The sequence below is a fragment of the Cetorhinus maximus genome, chromosome 2, assembly GCF_964194155.1.
Source record: "Cetorhinus maximus chromosome 2, sCetMax3.hap1.1, whole genome shotgun sequence".
Taxonomy (NCBI): Eukaryota; Metazoa; Chordata; class Chondrichthyes; order Lamniformes; family Cetorhinidae; genus Cetorhinus; species Cetorhinus maximus.
Window position 1 is genome coordinate 69927931 of NC_135880.1, and position 22279 is coordinate 69950209.

Consider the following 22279-nt stretch of genomic DNA (forward strand, 5'->3'; position numbering starts at 1 on the left):
ATTGTGATGAATGAAAATTGATGATATTTAGCCCAATTATCACTCGAGTCATCAACTAGTTTGTTGAAAACCAAGTAACTACTATGTTGGTGTCATTGGTGGCAAGGTTGCTAAATATATTTGTTGTTCAAGTCGGTTGAGCATAAATAATTTGCCTGACCATCTGTTTTTGACATTGCAGTTTCTATCTACCCCATGGTATTAGCACAGACAAAGATGACAACTTCTGGGTAACTGATGTGGCACTTCATCAGGTATGAGTCCAAGTTTGGTAAAGTCACAGTTTTCATTCCATAATCTTTTTGAAGAAATGCAGATGAAATGATTTTATAGGTGTCACAGGCCACTAAGTGTCATTTCTTTTGTCCACATAAGTGTCACTCCCTTTGTTTTGTGTCTATGATATCTTTATCAATCTCTCCTTAGCTGTCACCTATCCCTGACCTTCTATCTTGTTCCACCTGCTCCACCCTCTCTTAAACAGTATAAAATCCATCACATTTCTATTTCTCTTCACATGGACTCGAAATATTAACTCTGTTTCTCTCTTCACAGAAGGTGCCAGAACTGCTGAGTTTTTCCAGCATTTTCTGTTTTTATTACATGTTGAGCAATACGTTCATAAGTAGTAATTATGTGATAATGAAGCAATCCAAAACTGGATCTGGACACAATACCCAGTGTTTTGACCGGCAAGTGACACGTGAGATTAATTCCTGAGCGGTAGCAGATGATGACCATTTCAGGAAAGCAAGGATTCAACCAACACCTCCTGACCTTCAAGCCTGCCACCATCGCCAGGTGCCACCATCGCCAGACATTACCTATGCTGCCCCAATTATCAGCATCTTGGGGATCAGCAATGCTTAGAGGCTTAACTGGACTAGCTATACCACCAAAGTGACTACAAGAGTAGGGAAAAGTCTCAGTGCTTTTCAATGAATGTCTGATCATCTGAACCCACAAAGCCTTTATACTATTTAAAGGACTGTGATGGAATACTCATTGCTTGTTTAGTTGGTTGGAACTGCAGCAGCACTTAAGAAACTGTACACCATCCAAGACTAAGCAGTCTGTTTGATTGGAACCCCAGTCACTGAGCTTGATAACCGTTCTCTTTGCTGCCTTACACTGTGGAGAGTACTGCACAGGAGGCATTGTAGCAACTAACCAAGGTTGTTATAGCAGTATTCCCTGCCCCATAAGTGATACTACAGTGAAGAAACAGAACACCAATATCATGGGACCATCCATCATTTCCTCCAAGTCGCACACTACCCTGCTTTAGAAATATTCCTTCAGCATCAATGGATCCAAAATTTTGGAATTCCCTAATAAGATGATAGCCCACTGCTACTATCTCAGGACAACTGGAATAGAGCAATGAGTGTAGCTTTGCCTGGCTTACTGATACCCCATGAACAAATAATTTTTCAAAAAGTTGTTTTATTTTATAATTGTGATCAAGCATCATACTTCTAATAAATTATATGTTTTGTGTAATGATTACATTTAATATTATGATAACTGTTTTTACTTCCTTGTACAAAAAAAGGTTTTCAAGCTGGGACCTAGAGGTGACTATTTATTAGTTCTAGGACAAGCCTTTCAGCCAGGAAGTGACAGCAGTCATTTCTGTCAGCCCACTGATGTGGCAGTGGATCCAGCTCATGGTAATGTCTACGTGTCTGATGGCTACTGCAACAGCAGGATTATTCAATTTTCTCCAGAAGGAAAGTTCATTATGCAGTGGGGAGAAGGTAAGGTCATTATAGAAAAAAAATTTAAAGCACTTGTTTTTGAAAGCAGAATTTGGATTCTCGAAAGACTTCAAAATACAATGTTGCCGCCCGGGCAGTGTTAGTTGCAAAGTACTAGCAGCAGATATTGATGCGTGGAAGGGGGAATGGGCCATGTGGCATTGCCCATTGTGTGGGACTGGATAGGGGTGGCAGGTTCCCTTCCCTGAAGGACATTAGTGAATCTATTGGATTTTTACAACTTTTCTGATGCTAGTCACAAATTATTAAATTAGATTTATTAAATTCAGTTTCACTATTTGACATGTTAGGATTTGAACTCTCAATCTCTGGCATTCATAAGTACTGGTAGTAACTAACCCTTGCATCTTGTATCTTCCAATCAGTACTTTTTAGATCACTCCTGAGCTGTGCATAACCATAGTACTGCACCTGGAGGTGCCCACCCACACCCCACTGGTTAAAATAATGAGTATAGCTCACTAGATCACCACTTGAGTTTGCCAATAATTCTATCTTCTATGAAAATAAGTTCCACAATACTTTCAGAAGTCTCAAAAAGAGACACTGTGGACCTGAATATTTACTTGGAGCAGTGAAGAGAATTGTGGTGGTGGGGATGGGCTGCAGCATTGTGTTTTCAAACAGGAAATTAACAGCAAAACGAATTAAAACTTTTTTTTTGAGGACTCGAAACGTCAACTCTTTTCTTCTCCGCCGATGCTGCCAGACCTGCTGAGTTTTTCCAGGTAATTCTGTTTTTGTTTTAAAACTTTTTCAGCAGGATTTCTGCCTGACAGCCAGTTTGATTGACTTGAAAACCGTGGACGTTATGAGATAAGGGTGGTTATGGGGAGGAATCGAGGTTCATGGGGTGTGTAAGGAGGTAAATTTGGTGGGCTTGGAAGAAACATTCCTGCTGTTATTGGTCCACGAGCAATGTTGTAATTGCACTTAGCTCATGGATTCGACCCTCCCCACCGAGCTTTCCGTGCTAGATTTTCCCAGCCTGTATTGATTAAAAATAAAATTCCTGTTAATATGAAAGGACAGAGCCTCCTTAAAAGTTTCTACTGACCGACCTGCCTCCTGAGAATGAATTGATCATCTGACCTACCTCTATTTAAACCAGAAGTGGTCAGGTTGAAGGCAGATTCGGGTCGAGTTTGAGATCTTAAAACTTACTTCCTCCTACCTACCCCTAACATGCCTGTTCTTGGAGGTTAAAATTCCACCCTGTGCTTTCACCTCTGATGCCATCCAGAACATCATTGATTTTTTAAAAAACAGTTAGCTGATGGTGGATGTCCTTGCCTTACTGCTCTTTTAAGAGAAATAGGTAAAGGAGTTTCTTGCTCACTTTTCCACATATCCTGGAGCTGGAGTACATATCCCAGGCATAGACATAAAGCAATCACCTTCTTAGTGAGGGCCACCTGAGGCACTAGATGGTGTTGAGCATTCTGTTTGCATTTACTTTGCAAACCCGCCATTCAGTTGACTTGCCTGGTAGCTTCTGGCAGGTTTTTTTATTTTTTATTCCTATTGGAGCTATGCCATGTGATAGGTTTTTTGTATTTTTTACTGAAGATTCAGAATAATCTCAATGCTCTTCTTGAGTTAGCTGGTAGAAGGATTATGAGAGCCAGACATTGTAACTTACCTTCTGATTCTTTGTTCTGTGCTGACCTCACATGGGGTGCTGGAGTTGGCCTCGAGCATTGGGTTTGGGAAAGAGAAAATTCACAGGCAGGATTTATTTTTTAAGAAAGAGACCTGGGGGTATATGTGCACAAATCGTTGAAGGTGGCAGGGCAGGTTGAGAATGTGGTTAAAAAGACATACTGGACTTTAGAGGCATAGGGTACAAGAGCAGGTAAGTTATGGTGAATCTTTATAAAATGCTGGGTCAGGCTCAACTGGACTATTGTGTTTACTTTGGGAAGGACATGTAGGCTTTAGAGACAGTGCAGAAAAAATTTAGGTGAATAGTTCCAAGGATGAGAGATTTCAGTTATGTGGACAGCTAGATTTATTCTCCTTAGGGAAGAAAAGGTTGAGAGAAGACTTGACAATATTCGAAATCATGAGCGATATGGACAGAGTAGATAAGAGAAACTGTTCCCACTAGTGGAAGGATCAAGAACCAGAGGACACCAATTAAAACAACCAAAGGGACACAAGGAAAATGCTTTTTTTACACAATGACTGGTTAGGATCTGAAATGCACCACCTGAAAATATGGTGGCAACAGAGTCGATCAGTGCTTTCAAAAGGGAATTGGATAAACACCTGAAGAAAAAATTTGCAGAGTTATGGAGAAAGGACAATGGAGTGGCTCTGGACGAGTTGCTCTCACAGAGAGTCGGAATGGACACTATGGGCTGAATGGCATCCTGTACTGTAAACATTCTGTGATTGTTAGGTCCTTCCTGTTGGTATATGCCCTACCTCCATCATCATGGTGGCATTATAACAATGACTTAACAAGTCACTGGATGTAAATCTGATCCTCAGATGCTTTATTGGGAAGTGGTCTGTACAGTCCCAAGACTCCAGGTAAAATTGTTGCTGGCTTTTGTTGTTGTTTTTCTTAAAACTAAATTGCAAATGTAAAGCATCAGTGAAGATCAGCAATGTTCGTCAATCATCTGATCCAATACACGGCCAGAATTTTACATTCAGCGAGCAGACGTGCACCCAACACGCCGAAACTTAAATGGCACGCGGTGACGTCGGGCGTGTGTCCCCACATCACCACGCGCTGGCACACACCGGAGTTTATTAATGACCTAATTAACCTGAATTTTACGCTGCCCGTCCAACCTTATGGTTGGCGGGCAGGCAATAAAGGTCAAGCGGCCTTTACATTTTTTAGAAACCTCATCCACAAGCGGAATGAGGTTTCCTAAAGCTATTACAAACTAAATAAAAATGTTCTTTTGAAATTAAAAACATGTCCCACCTCATGTGACACAGTCACAAGAGGGGACACGTTTCTTTGAATTTTTATTGTATTTATTAATAGTTTTCAAAAAGCACTTCAATCTCCCTGAGGCAACTCTGTGCCTCAGGAAGATTGAAGCGCTCTTTTGCGCGCATGCGTGAACTGCGTGCCAGGCCCACTCTCCCTCCTACCTCTGCCCGCACAGGTAATGCGCTACCGCTCACGATCCACGCAGCGCGGGCCTTAATTGGCCCGCCCGCTTAATATCGCGGTGCGGAGCCGATTGCGGGCAGCGGTCAGCTCCCTACCCGATCCCGCCAAGCCCACCCAATGACTGGAAAATCCTGGCCCATGTGTTGTGATTGGCTGATTTACACCTGATAGAATAGCTTTATACTGTAAGTGATGTTTTGGCAGGTATAATTTCATTACAAATGGTTGGCAATAAATTGCAAGTTAGCAGTTTAATTGGTTAGATCTAATGTAAATGATGTGACAAAGTCACAATATGCGAGAATAATGATGTGTGACGGCTTTAAATCGCTGTCAGATTTATTTTCATTTTTTTCAAGTGTTCACTTTTTTACTGCTCTGCATTAATTTTAAACACAAATCTTAATTTTTATATTGCAGGAAGCTCACTTTCTGGAATACCGAAACCAGGTCAATTCTTCATTCCACACAGCTTGACATTTGTGCCTGTATTAGGCCAGCTGTGTGTCGCTGATAGAGAGAATGGGCGGATCCAGTGTTTTATAGCACAGTCAGGACAATTCCTTCGGGAGATTCAACATCCTGAGTTTGGAGAGCGACTGTTTGCAGTGTCCTATACACCTGACAATGGTAATACTGGAGATTACCTGTGCAATGATGTTTTTACACTTGCAAAATGTGGATGCACATCCTTTAAAACTTCAAAATTTAGTTAAAGACATGTTATGGATTTTGGGAATTGCAATTCCTTATCAGATTGAAAGTTAAGAGTTAAGCAGACATTTTAGCAGATTTGAATAAAACTCCCAAGTAAAATTCTAATGGATACCATGGTCCTTCTCTCTGTTACTCCATTTCTCCTCTCTGTGACTTCTTCCCCTCATCTTTTCCTAACGTTTTTCTCTTTTTCTGGACTTATTTAATTACCCATTTTTTTGTCTTCAAACTGATGAAAGGTCCATATTTGAAACATCCTGGCTTGTTTTTTTCCTTTACAGCTATTGACTGACCTGCTGTGTATTTCCAGGATTTTCTCATTTAATTTCAAATTTTCAGCACTTGCAGTTTTCCCTATTTATTTTAACATTTTGTGCTAATGCATAGTACAAAGCGGGGCGGGGGGGGGGAAATAAGTGGCCAAGTAATTAAGTGACATTAGTGGTGATTAAAACTAAATGTATAACATTGTAAATGCACAAAAATGCTAATTCTAACAAAATCATTTGCCCATCAGTGTGTGATGTATGATAAATGTATAAATTGTACAATATCAGCTTCTCCAACATTTTTTACCACATATTCCTGCGGTCTTTTGCTTGCTTCATGGAGATTGTGTTCTTTATTTGGGCTTTACCTGCTGATGTTTTTGCATTCTGTAGTGCTCCTCAGTTCCTGTTTTGGGCTCTTTGCCATGCATAGGTCACTAATCATTTGGTCATGTGCATAATTTAACCTTTGGAGCCCAGGTAAATCTACACTGTCCTTAATCTAAGACCAATATATCCTTCCTCAAGTGCGATTCCCAAAGCTGAACACAACATTCCAAGGGCTGGATTTTGCAGCCTGCTGGTGGGTTTGAAGGTGGGGTTGGGTTCATAAAATCCAGCCAGTGGCCTGCCTGCCGCCTACCTGCCCACTCCAGATCTGTCTGAAAGTTTACAGGGGTTGGTGGAGGAGTTGGGTGGCCTGCCCGCCCTAATTGATACCTGCTGAGGACCTTACACTGTCCTGCCGTTATTTTACTCGGGGCAGGGTGAGGCTCATGCCAAGTTTTAGCTCCCCACTTCCCCCCTCCCATAATACCCTCCTTTACCCTCCCCATCCTCCCACTCTCCTCACCCTCTCATCTGGGCTGTCAGCCTGGCCGCAGCGAGAGGGCCTTTAGTCTAGGCTCCTCTTTTTCAGGACTGGCTGCAGTCCCAGCAGTGGCTCTAGCCTGGCGCTGCTGGGACTACAGAGCTGTCAGCCATCCAATTTGTCGGCAGCTCTTGAAGGCGGGACTTCCTCCTGAAATAGAGAATTGACAATGCTCCCAGCATTAAATTGCTGAGGGGCAGCCGTCAGTAAGGTGGGTGGGCTTGCTATCAACTTCTTACCCAGGTGGTCAGAGACCATGTCGCCCTGTAAAATTCAACTCCAGAAGTGGCCTAACTTTGTAGCTGAGCTGTAACATAACCTCTATCCATTTGTATTCTAGTTCCTTTGATATAAAGCACATCATTCCATCAGCTTGTTTGATAATTTTCTGCACCTGCCTATAACATTTTAATCTATGTATATGACTCCCATGTCTCCTTGGAACTCCACTGTTTCTAGATTTTCGTCATTTTGGTCCAAAGTGGATGATACATTTGAAATCTGTTTGCTGCAGTCTTTCCATTCACTTAATCTATGAATATTGCCTTGTAATTTTAATTTTCTGTCTACACTGTTTACAATGCAGCCTATCTTTGTGTCACTAGCAAACTTAGATATGTGGTTCTCTATCCCATCCTGTAAGTTGCTATGGGTAAATGGTTGAGGCTGCAACACAGATATTTGCAGGTCACCACTAATCCCATTCTGCTCATTTGTGAGAGCCATATAAAACTATATTCTGAGACAGACTGATGAAAGAGGAAATAGAATGGTGGAAAGTGACGCATAAAGATTAAGAAATGGAGACACAAAGAGAAACATAGGTACAGTAATAAGAAAAGCATGAGAATCATGAAAAAGGGAAAAAGAGTGGTATACAAAGAGGGAGAGAGATGTGGAAGGAATTGGGGAAAAAACAAACATAGGTAGTTGCAACAACAGACAATTACTTTCTGTAATATATAATGATTAAGTATATTATGTAATCATCCATTGGGCATGACTTGGTTCAGTATCTCTGTTATTAGAAAATGGCATTGTAACAATGCCATGAGCACCAGAATAGGAAATCCACTATCAGTATACATTAAATAAATTATATATCTAAACTGAGCGAGTATAACTGCATTTGCAAGGATTGCAGAAGTTCAAGAAGATGACCCACCATCCCTAGGACAACCAAGGAGGAGTGATGAATGTGGCCTTGCCAGTATCATCTGCAAAAAGGAAAAAAAAAGTGAAGGGTGCTTTACATACTCAACCATAGTTGTTTTAACAACAGCTGTGTGAGTAACTTAAAAGTACATAAATCCAAAACTGACAATTCATACAATAATTTTAAGTAATGCTTTATTATCCTATTCTGGAAAATAGACTGTCCAGACTATGTGGAGGACTCATTACAAAGTCACCTGCGATAAATATCAGCGAGGAAATTACCTTCAACCTTTAGGACCAAATTTCCAGAATTAAATCCATGATCAAAATCATTCTTTGTTGCACTTAGCTATTTTATGACTTGATTTATTTATCTATTATTATATTATTTTATTTTAGGTGGACAGTTATATGCAGTAAATGGAGAAGCTCTTGTTGGCAAGGGAGTACCAGTGCAAGGATTTGTTCTGAATTTTACGACTGGAGAATTACTAGACATCTTCAAACCAACCAAACAGGTACTTGGAATAAAGAAAACAAACTTCTGCTGTGATAATTCTAAACTAAAAATAACATGGTACAGAAGTGATTTTCTGCTGAAATATTTATAATGTATTTCATAGCACCAGTTCAGAAAATTTACCAAACGCGCTGTTTAATTATGTTCATTGTAATAATACAACATTTTTGCTGATAATTTCTGTGCTCATACAAGTGATAAAGCAGTGTCTGTGTGACAAGGAAAGAAGCCATTGTAATAATACAACACAAAGGTTAAATTGCCCCTTGCCTAGGGGAAATAAAAATACATTAGGGTCACTATTCTGATTACTATCTAGTAACACTTTCTGTAAAGTCCATGTTTTTGACTGTTGGCTAAGGTTTAGTTGCTATGGGCAGAATCGTCCCGGAATTGCACCGATTGCAGTAGTAGGCGTGAAAACAGCATTCGACAGGTTTTCACACCGTATCATCCGCTTCCCGTCTCATTAATTATGCAGTCACAGGAAGCACACCATCTTGCTGGCGGGTGGTCTCTGAATTGCCCACCATGCTTTTACCTCACCGTTTCTTCACTCCGGGTGCCCTATCTAACTGCAGCCTCATGCCAACAGTTCTCAGTGCTTGCAGCCCAGGACTGCTCCAGTGAAGTCATGACTCTGAAAGCCAAGAAGAATTCAGTGACCCATCACTGGTATGTCTTCTGGTGGGCCGCCGTGATGTCCTCCAGCCCCGCACTGGCTGCAGGAGGTCCAGCAATCTCACCACTCTGGCTTAGGAGGCGGTGGCAGTGGTGGTCAGAGCCAGCACTGCACAGAAAAGGTTAGTCATCCAGTGCAGAAAGAGGATGAATGATCTCATCCGTGTTGCCAAGGTAAGGCAACCATCTCATCACTCTAAACTCTCACACTCACAAGGCCATCACACATTCACTGGTACCCACTCACTGCCAGCCCATTGGATATCACCCCTCAATCTCTCACACACCCTCTCATCTCCATCTGGCCTCATCTCCTCTGGAGACTGTCTCCTCAGCCCCTCCATCTTGAGGCCACTTGCACAGATCAATATTGCACCCCACATATCCCCTGGGATACCCACCCCTTCCCCGGTACAGCCCTTGCCCTGCAGCCTCTTTCCTTGCCTGAGGCCACTTCTTCCCCTTCCTCAAGCAAACTCTATGCCTGCAGCTGTTGAAAAGCCACCCCTGTCTTACGGCTGGTCTAGTAGGTAGAGACCTGCCTGTGAGCCCCACTAAAAGTGATGTGGTGCTGCCTGCAAAGCCTGGTGCTGATGACTGTGAGTGCTGCCCAAAGCAAAGTAGGTAAACAGCTGATCAGGTGCATGTCACTTGTGTATAGTTGTGATCGCACCGACATGCCTGGATGATCCAGTGTAGGGGGGTGATTCCGGTGAGCAGCACTTATAATGAGATGCTAAAATATTGAAATTAGGTTCCCAATGTGCAGTGGTGGGAAATGCGGCCTACCATTGAAGGGTGGAGCGGACGATCGCAAACTGGTTTTACAGTGACGTGAAACCAATTTTTGCGATCTCCTGATATTTTCTGCTCCCACCCACTATAATGCCCGCCGCAAACGGGAGCGGACGATTCCGCCCTATATCTTCATGATGGAATAACTTGGTATAGTTTCATACATGAAAGAAGGCCATGTGGTCATGGAACCATCTCCCAGCCTGGTTCATTGCTTTTAAGAGAGAAAAGGAGAGTAAAGAAACAGAAGAGGGTGATAAAAATAAATAATAAAAATAAACAGTGCTTCCAAAGAACCCACTAACCTCTTATTGTCTGAACTGGTTCCTGTATATGTAAAGTGGATATACTTCTGCTCAGATATGAGAATCTGGGACCCTGCTATTGGTGCTGTCCTGTAAGTTGCCAGAAATGGATTATGGAACATGGACTGTACTATCAGAAACAATGGTGTAAGTAAAATCTATAATAAGTTTTAAAAGGGAGGCGGAGAAAGATTTGACAAGAAAAATGTAAATATATTTGAAAAGAAGATGGGAGAAAGGAATTAAGTGACTTGAACCTGAATTTTTCATTAAGAATAATAGAACTTGCTGTTGGTATTGAGTAAATCAGACAGCAACTTCCAGAGAATACATGTATGCGTGTAAATGTGGAAATTGGAAGTTGCAGTACGAGTTACTTTGCTGCTCCACAGGGACACTATAACAAAACTTGCCATTAAGCTCAGCAATGAAGTCCACAAAAGAACATGAATTTGGGGTACTTAACCCACTCATCACTAACCATGCCAGTAAGGGCTGGTGTTTACAGTTATAAGTAAATTTTTAGCAGCGTAATAAGTTATAAAGTCAAACAATGTCACTGACCCTGAAAGTTTAATTTTACCCATCATGGGGTTGAATTTTCCCCCCATCGGAGGGGAAGTTGATGAACGGGCACGCTTCCGATCAACGCCTCCGATCGGAGGCGCGGCGCCATTTTACGTGGGCGGGCCAATTGAGGACCGCCCAGTGTGACGTCCGCACAGAAGCGCTATGCATTCCCTACGCAGGCGGGGGGAATCCCAAAATCGAGAGTGCGCTCTTTCGCACATGAGCACGAAAGAGCGCACTCACCTCCATGAGGCTAAGTGCTGCCTCAGGGAGATTGGCTGCACATGTAAAAAAGACAAAAATAGAAAAATAAAATTTCCCTTACATGTCCGCTCATGTGACAATGTCACATGAGTTGGGACATGTCCATAGTTTTTACAAAATCTTTATTAATTTTTTAAAGCCTACATGAAACCTCATCCCGCCCATGGATGATGTTTCAACTTTTTTCTAGTTGCCGCCGGGGCTCCTGGCCTGCCCGCCAACCTTAAGGTTGGACGGGCAGGACCTTCAATTGCTTAATTGACCCTGTCGATGGCCTCAATTGGCCATTGACAGTTTGGTGGACGCACAGCTGATTTTGCTGCACTCCCGCCTTCCTGAAAATTTAAATCGGGCGCGGTGACGTCGGGAGTTCCCCCAACGTCACCGTGCGTCATTTTATGCCACGGCGAGCAGGCCCTGCCCCCACTTGCCAGCTCGTAAAATCCTGCCCATGGAGTTCCATTCTTTCAGAATATAATTAGTGTTAAATTTTTTTTTAATTTATTTACTTTTTGGTTTGCTTCTTATCTGTCACTCTAACCCATCTTACTTGCCCAATCTTTATTGGCTTTCTGTAAATGATTTAAATCTAAACTACAAACTGGCCAGGTTTCCCAGGCTTCAGGAAAGCCTCAAAGGAGGCATTGAATTCTTTGGCAAAATATATAAGAACCCTTACAATGCTGCTTGTGGGCCAGGAGAAGCAGGAGTGCCTGCGCCCCGGCCACCAAGCTTTATTTGTTTCGCTGGGATTGAACCACACTTGGTGCTCTAAATTAAGTTGGCTCCTGTGAACTTGTGGCTTCTGGCTAGTGTATGTACCAGGGTAATATATCATCACCCCACCCCCTCCTGGGGTTGGGGTTTGGTTCCCACCACAACCTGAAAGCTGCTAACCTGTGGCTGTGGCTAGTGGCAGAGTATTTCCCGCCTAAACAGAGGCTAAACCTGTCAATCAGCCTTACTTCCGGGCAGGGACCCTGTCAAACAAAAGTCACATACTGTGGAGTCAAAACTTCTGGGTTTCCCAACCATCTGCTCGATCACCCTGTCAGTATTGGGGGCTGTATTTCTCAGTGATATTCTTCAATCTGATTGGCTGAAAAGCCTTACTGTTTCTTGTCCAGACACCATTCATCCCCTGTGGAGAGCACTGTGTAGGATAACACACTTGATGACAGCAAATCTCTGCTCCAAAGCCCTGTGGGTGCCTGTCGGCATAGTTAACTGGAAGCTTCATTCCTTTGCTGCTACTGCAAAATCCAGGATCTTTTAGAGAGTTGCAAACAACAAATTGTATTTATAGAGTCATTGAGGTCTACAGCACAGAAAAAGGCCCTTCAGCCCATCAGGTCTGCACAGGTCAAACAAGTACCTAACTATTCTAATCCCATTTTCCAGCACTAGGCCCATAGCCTTGTATGCCATGGCATCGCAAGTGCACATCCAAATACTTCTTAAATGGCATGAGGGTTTCTGCCTCTACCACCCTTACAGGCAGTGAGTTCCAGATTCCCACCACCCTCTGGGTGAAAATATTCTTCCTCACATCCCCTCTAAACCTCCTGCCCCTTACCTTAAATCAATGCCCCCTGGTTATTGATCCTTCCACCAAGGGGAAAAGTTCCTTCCTGTCTACCCTATCTATGTCTCTCATAATTTTATACACCACAATCTTGTTCCCCCTTACTCTCCTCTGCTCCAGGGAAAATAACCCCAGTCTATCCAATCTCTCCTCATAACTAAAACTCTCCAGCCCGGGCAACATCCTGGTAAATCTCCTCTGCGCTCTCTCTAGTGCAATCACATCCTTCCTATGATGTATCTTCCTAGAATGTGGCACCTTTAACATAGCAAAACTTCCCAAGGCATTTCACAGAAGTGTTATCAAATAAAACTTGACACTGAGCCACATAAGGGCCAAAATCTTTGGGTTGGCGAGCAGGGGCAGGCCCCGTTCACCGATGTGTAAAATGACGCACGGTGACGTCGGGCGTGCATCCCAACGTCACCGCGCGTCATTCCGATCTTCAGTTCAGCGGGCGAACACCAGAGTCAGCTGCACGCCTGCCAAACTGTCAAAGGCCTATTAAGGCCATTTAAATATCAATTAACATACTTAACTGAGCTGTCCATCCAGCCTTAATTTTGGCGGGCAGGCAAAGAGCCCAGGCGGCCTTCACATTTATCATGAAACCTCATTCATGGGCGGGATGAGGTTTCATGAAGGTTTTTAAGATTTAATAAATTTTTTTAATAAAATTAATTGACATGTCCCAGTTCATGTGATACTGTGATTTTTTTTTTCTTCTTTATGAACATTTTTAGAAATCGAACTAATCTCCCTGAGGCAATTCTGTGCCTCAGGGAGATTTATGTGCTCATGCGCGAAAGAGCACAGGCCCCGACTCAGCCCACTACCCCCCACCTGCACAGGGCTTCTGAGTGCGCGTCATGCTGGGCGGCCTTAATTGGCCCGCCCATGTAAAATGGCGGCGGGCGGCGATCGGCTGTGCGCCCGCTCCCTTCCAAACCCCCCCCACCAACCACCGACTGGAGAAAATTCTCCCCAAGGAGATATCAGGGCAAATTGACCAAAAGCTTGAACAAAGAGAGAGGTTTTAAGGAGCATCTAAATGGAGGAAAGGGAGAGGTTTAGGGAGGTAATTCCAGAGCTTAGGGCCTTGGCAGCTGAAGGCTTGGATGTCAATAATGGAGTGAATAAAACGCCTGAAGTCAGAAGTAGAGGAGCACAAATATCTCTGTCAGTTGCAGGGCTGAAATGATTACAGATCAGAGGGGTGAGGCCGTGGAGGGATTTGAAAATGGATGGGAATTTTAAAATTGAGATCCTGCCTAACCATGGGTCAGTGTAGATCTTGCTGTGAGACAGGACAAGAGCAGCAGAGTTTTAGATGATCTGAAGTTTACGGAGGGTAGAATATGGGAGGCCAGCCAGCAGTGTGATAAACTGAATTTTCAGAAACAGAAATACCTGGAAAAACTCAGCAGGTCTGGCAGCATCGACGGAGGAGAGCACAGTTGACGTTTCGAGTCCTCATGACCCTTCAACAGAACTAAGTAAAAATAGGAAAGGGGTGAAATATAAGCTGGTTTAAGGGTTGGGGGGTGGAACCCCATTCCTATTTTTACTTAGTTCTGTTGAAGGGTCATGAGGACTCGAAACATCAACTGTGCTCTCCTCCGCCGATGCTGCCAGACCTGCTGAGTTTTTCCAGGTATTTCTGTTTCTGTTTTTGTTTTGGATTTCCAGCATCTGCAGTTTTTTGCTTTTAAACTGAATTTTCAGTTGTCTGCAGTAACCTCAATGTGAGTCCTTTATTGGCACAGAAGTTGTGATCAAATTATGGGTAATAGATTCACAAACTATTGTGGTGTATTGTTACTCCAGTGCATTGTGCAGTGGAGTGGAGGAGTATGATGCACGTTAGTGTTCACAATAGGTTATTTGCCTTAGATGCACCATCAGGCAGGAATGAAAGATTATTGAGAAAGTTTTCTGAACTGCCTTACGAGTAAGGTGTTAGGAAAATAAGAGAGCGGAGGAAAGATTTGTTAATTCTCAACATTAAGGAGACAGAAAGAAGACCATGAAGATCAAAAAGTATCCTCCGATTTGCTTGGCTCAGAATATCCTTGTTGCTTGTCCATGTAGCCTACAAAGCTAACATTACATACATGTAAATATATGTTTACTGTTAAACCTACTTCTTAAATGGTATTGACTTGAATAATTCAAGGATTGAAGGACAACAATGAGACATTCCACCAATCTGCTTCTTTATAGCAACATTAATCACAGAACCACACAGTGCAGAAGATGCCCTTCGGCCCATCGAGTCTACACCGACCCGTGAGAAACACCTGACCTACCTACCTAATCCCATTTACCAGCACTTGGCCCATAGCCTTGAATGTTATGACGTGCCAAGTGCTCATCCAGGTACTTTTTAAAGGATGTGAGGCAACCCGCCTCCACCACCCTTCCAGGCAGTGCATTCCAGACCGTCACCACCCTCTGGATAAAAAAGTATTTCCTCACATCCCCACCTAAACCTCCCACCCCTCACCTTGAACTTTTGTCCCCTCATGACTGACCCTTCAACTAAGGGGAACAGCTGCTCCCTATCCACTCTGTCCATGCCCCTCATAATCTTGTACACCTCGATCAGCTCGCCCCTCAGTCTTCTCTGCACCAACGAAAACAACCCAAGTCTATCCAACCTCTCTTCATAACTTAAATGTTTCATCCCAGGCAACATCCTGGTGAATCTCCTCTGCACCCCCTCCAATGCAGTCAAATCCTTCCTATAATGTGGCAACCAGAACTGCACACAATACTCCAGCTGTGGCCTCACCAAGGTTCGATACAACTCCAACATGACCTCCCTACTTTTGTAATCTATGTCTCGATTAATAGAGGCAAGTGTCCCATATGCCTTTTTCACCACCCCAATAACATGCACCTCTGCCTTCAGAGATCTATGGACACACACGCCAAGGTCCCTTTGTTCCTCAGAACTTCCTAGTGTCATGGTGTTCATTGAATACTTCCTTGTCAAGTTACTCCTGTATACACAAAGTGTATCACCTCACACTTTTCAGGGTTAAATTCCATCTGCCACTTATCTGCCCATTTGACCATCCCGTCTATATCTTCCTGTAGCCCAAGACACTCAACCTCACTGTTAACCACCTGGCCAATCTTTGTGTCATCCACCAACTTACTAATCCTACCCCCCAAATAGTCATCTATGTCGTTTATAGAAATTACAAATAATAGGGGACCCAGCACAGATCCCTGTGGTACGCCACTGGACACTGGCTTCTAGTCACTAAAGCAGCCTTCTGTCATCACCCTCTGTCTCCTACAGCTCAGCCAATTTTGATACCACCTTATCAAATTACCCTGTATCCCATGTGCATTTGCCGCCTTTATAAGTCTCCCATGTGGGACCTTGTCAAAGGCTTTGCTGAAATCCTTATAAACTACATCAACTGCATGACCCTCATCTACACACCTGGTCACCACCTCAAAAAATTCAATCAAATTTGTCAGGCATGACCTCCCTCTGACAAAGCCATGCTGACTATCCCTGATCAAACCTTGCCTCTCCAAGTGGACTCTCTCCTTCAGAATTTTCTTCAATAGTTTCCCTACCACTGACGTGAGACTCACTGGCCCGTAGTTCCCTGGCTTATTGCTACAACCCTTCTTAAATAGCGGAACCGCATTAGCTGTTCTCCAGTCCTCTGGCACCTCCCCTGTGGCCAGAGAGGAATTAAAAGTTTGGGTCAGAGCCCCTGCGATGTCCTTCCTTGCCTCCCTCAGCAGCCTGGGACACAAATCATCTGGACTTGGAGATTTGTCCGCTTTTAAACCTGCCAACACCTCCAATACCTTGTCACTCCCTATATCAATTTGCTTAACAACCTCGGAGTCTCTCTCCCCAAGTTCGATACCTTCATCCTCATTCTCTTGGGTGAAGACAGATGTGAAGTATTCATTCAACACTCTACCGATGTCCTCTGGCACCACCCATAGATTGCCCCCTTGGTCCCTAATGGGCCCTACTCTTTCCCTGGTTATCCTCTTCCCATTGATATACTTATAGAATATCTTGGGATTTTCCCTACTTTTACCAGCCAGAGCTTTCTCATATCCCCTCTTTGCTCTCCTAATTACTTTCTTAAGCTCCACCCTGCACTTTCTGTACTCCACTAATGCCTCCGTTGATTTGCTTCCCTTGTACCTGCTAAAGCCTCTCCTTTCCTTCTCATCATAACCTGAATATCTCTGGTCATCCATGGTTCTCTGGGCTTGTTACTCCTTCCTATCACCCTAGAGGGAACATGTTGAGCCTGTACCCTCCCCATTTCCTTTTTGAACGCCCCCCCACTGCTCCTCTGTAGATTTCCCCACAAGTAGCTGTTCCCAGTCTACCTTGGCCAGATCCTGCCTTATTTTACTAAAATTCACTCACCCCCAATCCAAAACAATTTTTTGCAACTTGTCTATTTCTTTGTCCATAACAAATTTAAACTGTACCATGTTGTGGTCGCTATCACTAAAATGCTCCCCCACCACCACCTCAGCCACCTGTCTGGCTTCATTCCCCAGAATTAGGTCCAGCACTGCGCCGTCCTTACAAGGGAAATTAGAGATAGTATTGGATGCAAGGAAGAAGCATACAAATTGGCCAGAAAAAACAACAGACCTGAGGGTTGGGAGCAGTTTAGAATTCAGCAAAGGAGGACCAAGGTTTTGATTAAAAAGGGGAAAATAGAGTTCGAGAGTAAGCTTGCAGGGAACATAAAAACTGACTGTAAAATTTTCTATACGTATGTGAAGAGAAAAAGATTGGTGAAGACAAATGTAGGTCCCTTACAGTCAGAAACGGAATTTATAATGGGGAACAAAGAAATGGCTGACCAACTAAATACATACTTTGGTTCTGTCTTCACAAAGGAGGACACTAATAACATAGCAGAAATGTTGGGGAACACAGGGTTTTGTGAGAGGGAGGAACTGAAAGAAATCAGTATTAGTAGGGAAATGGTGTTGTGGAAATTGATGGGATTGAAGGCCGATAAATCCCCGGGGCCTGATAATCTACACCCCAGAGTGCTAAAGGAAGTGGCCCTAGAAATAGTGGATGCATTGGTGGTCATCTTCCGAGATTCTGTAGACTCTGGAACAGTTCCTACAGATTGGAGGGTAGCTAATGTAATCCCACTATTTAAAAAGGGAGGCAGAGAGAAAACAGGGAATTATAGACCAGTCAGCCTGATGTCGGTCGTGGGGAAAATTCTAGAGTCCATTATAAAAGATTTAATAGTTGAGCACGTGGAAAACAGTGGCAGAATCGGACAGAGTCAGCATGGATTTATGAAAGAGAAATCATGCTTTACAAATCTACTGGAATTTTTAGTGGATGTAACTAGTAGAGTTGATGAGGGGGAGCCAGTGGATGTGGTTTATTTGGACTTTCAGAAGGCTTTCGACAAAGTTCCACATAAGAGATTGGCATGTAAAATTAAAGCGCGTGGGATTGGGGGTAGTGTATTGAGATGGATAGAAAACTGGTTAGCAGACAGGAAACGAAGAGGAATAAATGGGTCTTTTTCCAAATGGCAGGCAGTGACTAGTGAGGTACCGCAGGGATCGGTGGTGGGACCCCAGTTATTCACAATATATATTAATGATTTAGATGAGGGAACTAAATGGAATATCTCCAAATTTGCAGATGACACAAAGCTGGGTGGGAGGGTGAGCTGTGGGGAGGATGCAGAGATGCTTCAGTGTGATTCGGACAAACTGAGTGAGTGGGCAAATGCATGGCAGATGCAGTATAATGTGGATAAATGTGAGGTTACCCACTTTGGTAGCAGAAACAGGAAGGCAGATTATTATCTGAATGGCTATAAATTGAGAGAGGGGAATATGCAACGAGACCTGGGTGTCCTTATACACCAGTTGCTGAAGGTAAGCATGCAGGTGCAGCAGGCGATAAAGAAGGCAAATGGTATGTTGGCCTTCATAGCCAAATGATTCGAGTACAGGAACAGGGGTGTTTTGCTGCAATTGTACAAGGCCTTGGTGAGACCACACCTGGAATATTGCGTGCAGTTTTGGTCTCCTTATCTGAGGAAGGATGTACTTGCTATAGAGGGAGTGCAGCGAAGGTTTACCCGACTGATTCCTGGGATGGCGGGACTGACATATGAGGAGAGATTGAGTTGATTAGGATTATCTTCGCTGGAGTTCAGAAGAATGAGGGGTGATCTCATAGAAACCTATAAAATTCTAACAGGACTAGACAGGGTAGATGCAGGAAGGATGTTCCCGATGGTGGGGGAGTCCAGAACCAGGGGTCACAGTCTGAGGATATGGAGTAGACCATTTAGGACTGAGATGAGGAGAAATTTCTTCACCCAGAGAGTGGTGAGCCTGTGCAATTCATTACCACAGAAAGTAGTTGAGACCAAAACATTGTATGTTTTCAAGAAGGAGTTAGATATAGCTCTTGGGTGAAAGGGATCAAAGGGTATAAGGAGAAAGCGGGAGCAGGCTATTGAGTTGGATGATCAGCCATGATCATAATGAATGGTGGAGTAGGCTCGAAGGGCCAAATGGCCTACTCCTGCTCCTAGTTTCTATGTCCTTTGTTGGAGCCTCACATATTGACCTAAAAAGTTCTCCTGTATAAGTTTCAAGAAATCCACTCCATCCAAGCCCTTAACACTATGTCTATCCCAATTAATGTTGGGAAAGTTGAAATCACCTAATATAATTACCCTATTATTGTTTATACACATCTCCGCAAATTGTGCACATATTTGCTCCTCAATTTGCCGCTGACTATCTGGGGGTCTATAATAAACACCTAACAATGTGACTGCCCCTTTTTTATTCCTAAGCTCTACCCACAAAGCTTCATTCGATGCCCCCTTCAAGGTATCATCTCTCCTTACTGCAGTAACTGACTCCTTAACTAATAATGCAATGCCTCCTCCTATTTTACCCCCTCCCCTGTCTCGCCTGAAGATTCTATATTCCGGAATGTTGAGCTGCCAATCCTGCCCCTCCCTCAACCACGTCTTAGTGATGGCTGCTATTATCACAATTCCACGTGTCAGTCCTCACCCTTAACTCATCCATTTCACCTGTAATACTCCTGGCATTAAAGTAGAGGCCATCCAGTCTTGCCTTACTCCCTGGAAACTTAATGCAGCTGTACTCCCTCTGACTTGATTGTTTTACTGTATTATGATGTGTCCCTATTCTGCTAGCATTCTGTGTCCCCTCCCTCCGCCGAATTAGTTTAAACTCCTCCTAACAGCACTAGCAAACCCGCCCGCAAGGATGTTAGTCCCGCTCTGGTTCAGATGTAGACCATTCCTTTGTACAGGTCCCACCTTCCCCAGAAACGGTCCCAGTGATCCACGAATCTAAAACACTCCCTCCTGCACCAACTCTTAAGCCACGTATTCATCTGCACTGTTCTCCTATTTCTGTGCTCGCTAGCACGTGGCACGGGGAGTAATCCAGAGATTACAACCTGAGAGGTCTTTCTTTTTAGTCTACTGCCTAACTCCCTGAAGTCTTGATGCAAGACCTCATTAATGTAAAAAGGATTCGGAGGTACTTCATCGATAAGCATAACATCATACATGCCAAGCAAGAGGGAGTGATATGGAGTGATATGGAGTGATATGAATGATTTTTGAAGAGATGAAAAGAATTTTAAAGGAGGGAGAACAGGCACAGAAGACCCTGGATGCTGAAGGCTATGCCTCCAACAGTAGGGCATGGGAGAAAATTCACAAAATGGTGAAATGCAGTTTCCAAAAGAGGAATTCGGGCTGGAGAAGTGTTTTGAGATAGGTTAAATTTAAACTTGGGCATAACAAGCTTCAGATTTGCTTTAGAAATTGTCTCAGATTCAGCAGTGCTGGTCATTTCTGAAAGTGATTCCCTTGCCTTAAATTAAGGATGTGGCTGTACTCCCCAATATGTAATAGTATAAGCTAAGAGCATAACTATAGTATGTTCTTAGATATCACATCTTTGTGCCCTGATGTGCATTTTCCAATCTTTCAGTAGACAGACCGAAAACACTTTAGTGAGATGAGGCCAGGTAAGAATTCATGAGCTGCCTTATTTTACACATAGCAAATGAATGTATTGGCCCAGATCTTGCAGTTCTAATTGCTGTGAACGTTGAGACATTCACTTCTATTGAGGGCCTTAGCAGCATTGCAACTTCTGGAGAGGCCACTTGCACTCAAATCCAGAACTTGCAGTGCACCTGAATGGACTCCAGATGAGCTCATGCTGATGGTTCCAATGGGTTCTGTCAGCCTGGAACTTGGGCTGATTGCCCAGAACTTACACAGCTTTTTACATTGATTTTTAAGGGATGCTCCTAACAGATGCAGAGCCTGCTCATGAGCGCGTCACTTTTACCAACACTACTGCTCCCCTGGCTCTTCTCCCCACATCCTGGCTCCACTTGCTCGCTTAAAAACCCGGGCTCCTCTCCCACCTCCTCCAGCTACCCCGCGACCCCAGCTCCTCAGTTGCACCAAAGTCGGAAACAGCAATTGATGGAGGATTTTCTCCTCAAGGGTGCTGGGGGGAGGGGGTGTGTACGAAGGAGCTGTAATTAAAAATACATCAAACTAAAAATGGAGAAGAATCAAGAAAAACCTACCTGTTGTTGAGTTAAACACAGACCTCAAGGGTATCTTCAGCTCATGATGTTAAAAGGGCTTCCGCAGCGATGTGCTGCGCCGCTGCAACTCTCCACTCATTCTGACATTAAATTCATACTACAGCTGTGAGAGCAAGTTCCCACTGCACCCTACAGAAAAGGTGGGGTCGTACTTTTTCACAGGGTTAGCAGTGAACGCCTGTGCTTCGCCACTGGCCACAAGATCCAGGCCATTAAGCAACAGTTGTAATCAAATGTCACTAATTTTTGCACCAATTCTCTTCCCTCTATTTACATAAGCATATCCCATCATCTTATTAGTGGGATAACATACTATACTAGTAAGCTCCCTTCCTATCTCTTGGGAGTGAACTTTTGGCAAGTACCCTACAATAAACTCAAATGAACACATCACCCCAAAGACAGCAACATTCTGCAGTTATATAGTGGTCTTTAATATTCCCGAATGGTACCTAAGCTACTAAGTGGCACCTAAGCTAACTTCATTTGAAAATATTTTGGTTAAGTGCTTTATTTGAATTCTAATATACATTTTGATCTATGTTACTCTATAAATCTAACTTCTTAATGACAATATGATCCTAATAGTACTTATTTTAACATGAATTACACCAAAATCCTACCATTGTAGTACAGTGAGAAATCCCAAAACATGAGAATGAAGATCAGGGTTTTAAACTTAGATGTGTTGGGGACTGGGAGCCAATGTAGGTCAGTGAAGACAGAGGTTATAGATAAGCATGACTTAGTGCTGGGCATATTCATGCCACAGACCTTTGGACAAATTGGAGCTTATGAACGATGGGAAGCCAACAAAGAGGATGTTAGAATAGTTGAATCTGGAGGTGACAAATATATGCATATAAAGGTTTTAGTAGTAAAGGGACTGAGTTAGGAGTGACAGTGGGCAGTGTTGCAGAGGTAGAAGAAACAGTTCAAGGTTCAACTGC

At 43.4% G+C, this 22279-nt stretch overlaps 1 protein-coding gene across 3 annotated transcripts in view; it reads left to right on the forward strand.

Annotated features, from left to right (window-relative positions):
- pam (peptidylglycine alpha-amidating monooxygenase) overlaps positions 1 to 22279 on the forward strand; it is a 353785-nt gene that overhangs the window by 312434 nt on the left and 19072 nt on the right. For all 3 annotated transcript variants that reach the window (XM_078565974.1, XM_078565966.1, XM_078565978.1), the window contains 4 exons: positions 182 to 254; positions 1556 to 1760; positions 5341 to 5550; positions 8335 to 8453. In XM_078565974.1, coding sequence (XP_078422100.1) covers positions 182 to 254; positions 1556 to 1760; positions 5341 to 5550; positions 8335 to 8453 — 607 coding nt within the window. The remainder of the gene's footprint in view (positions 1 to 181; positions 255 to 1555; positions 1761 to 5340; positions 5551 to 8334; positions 8454 to 22279) is intronic.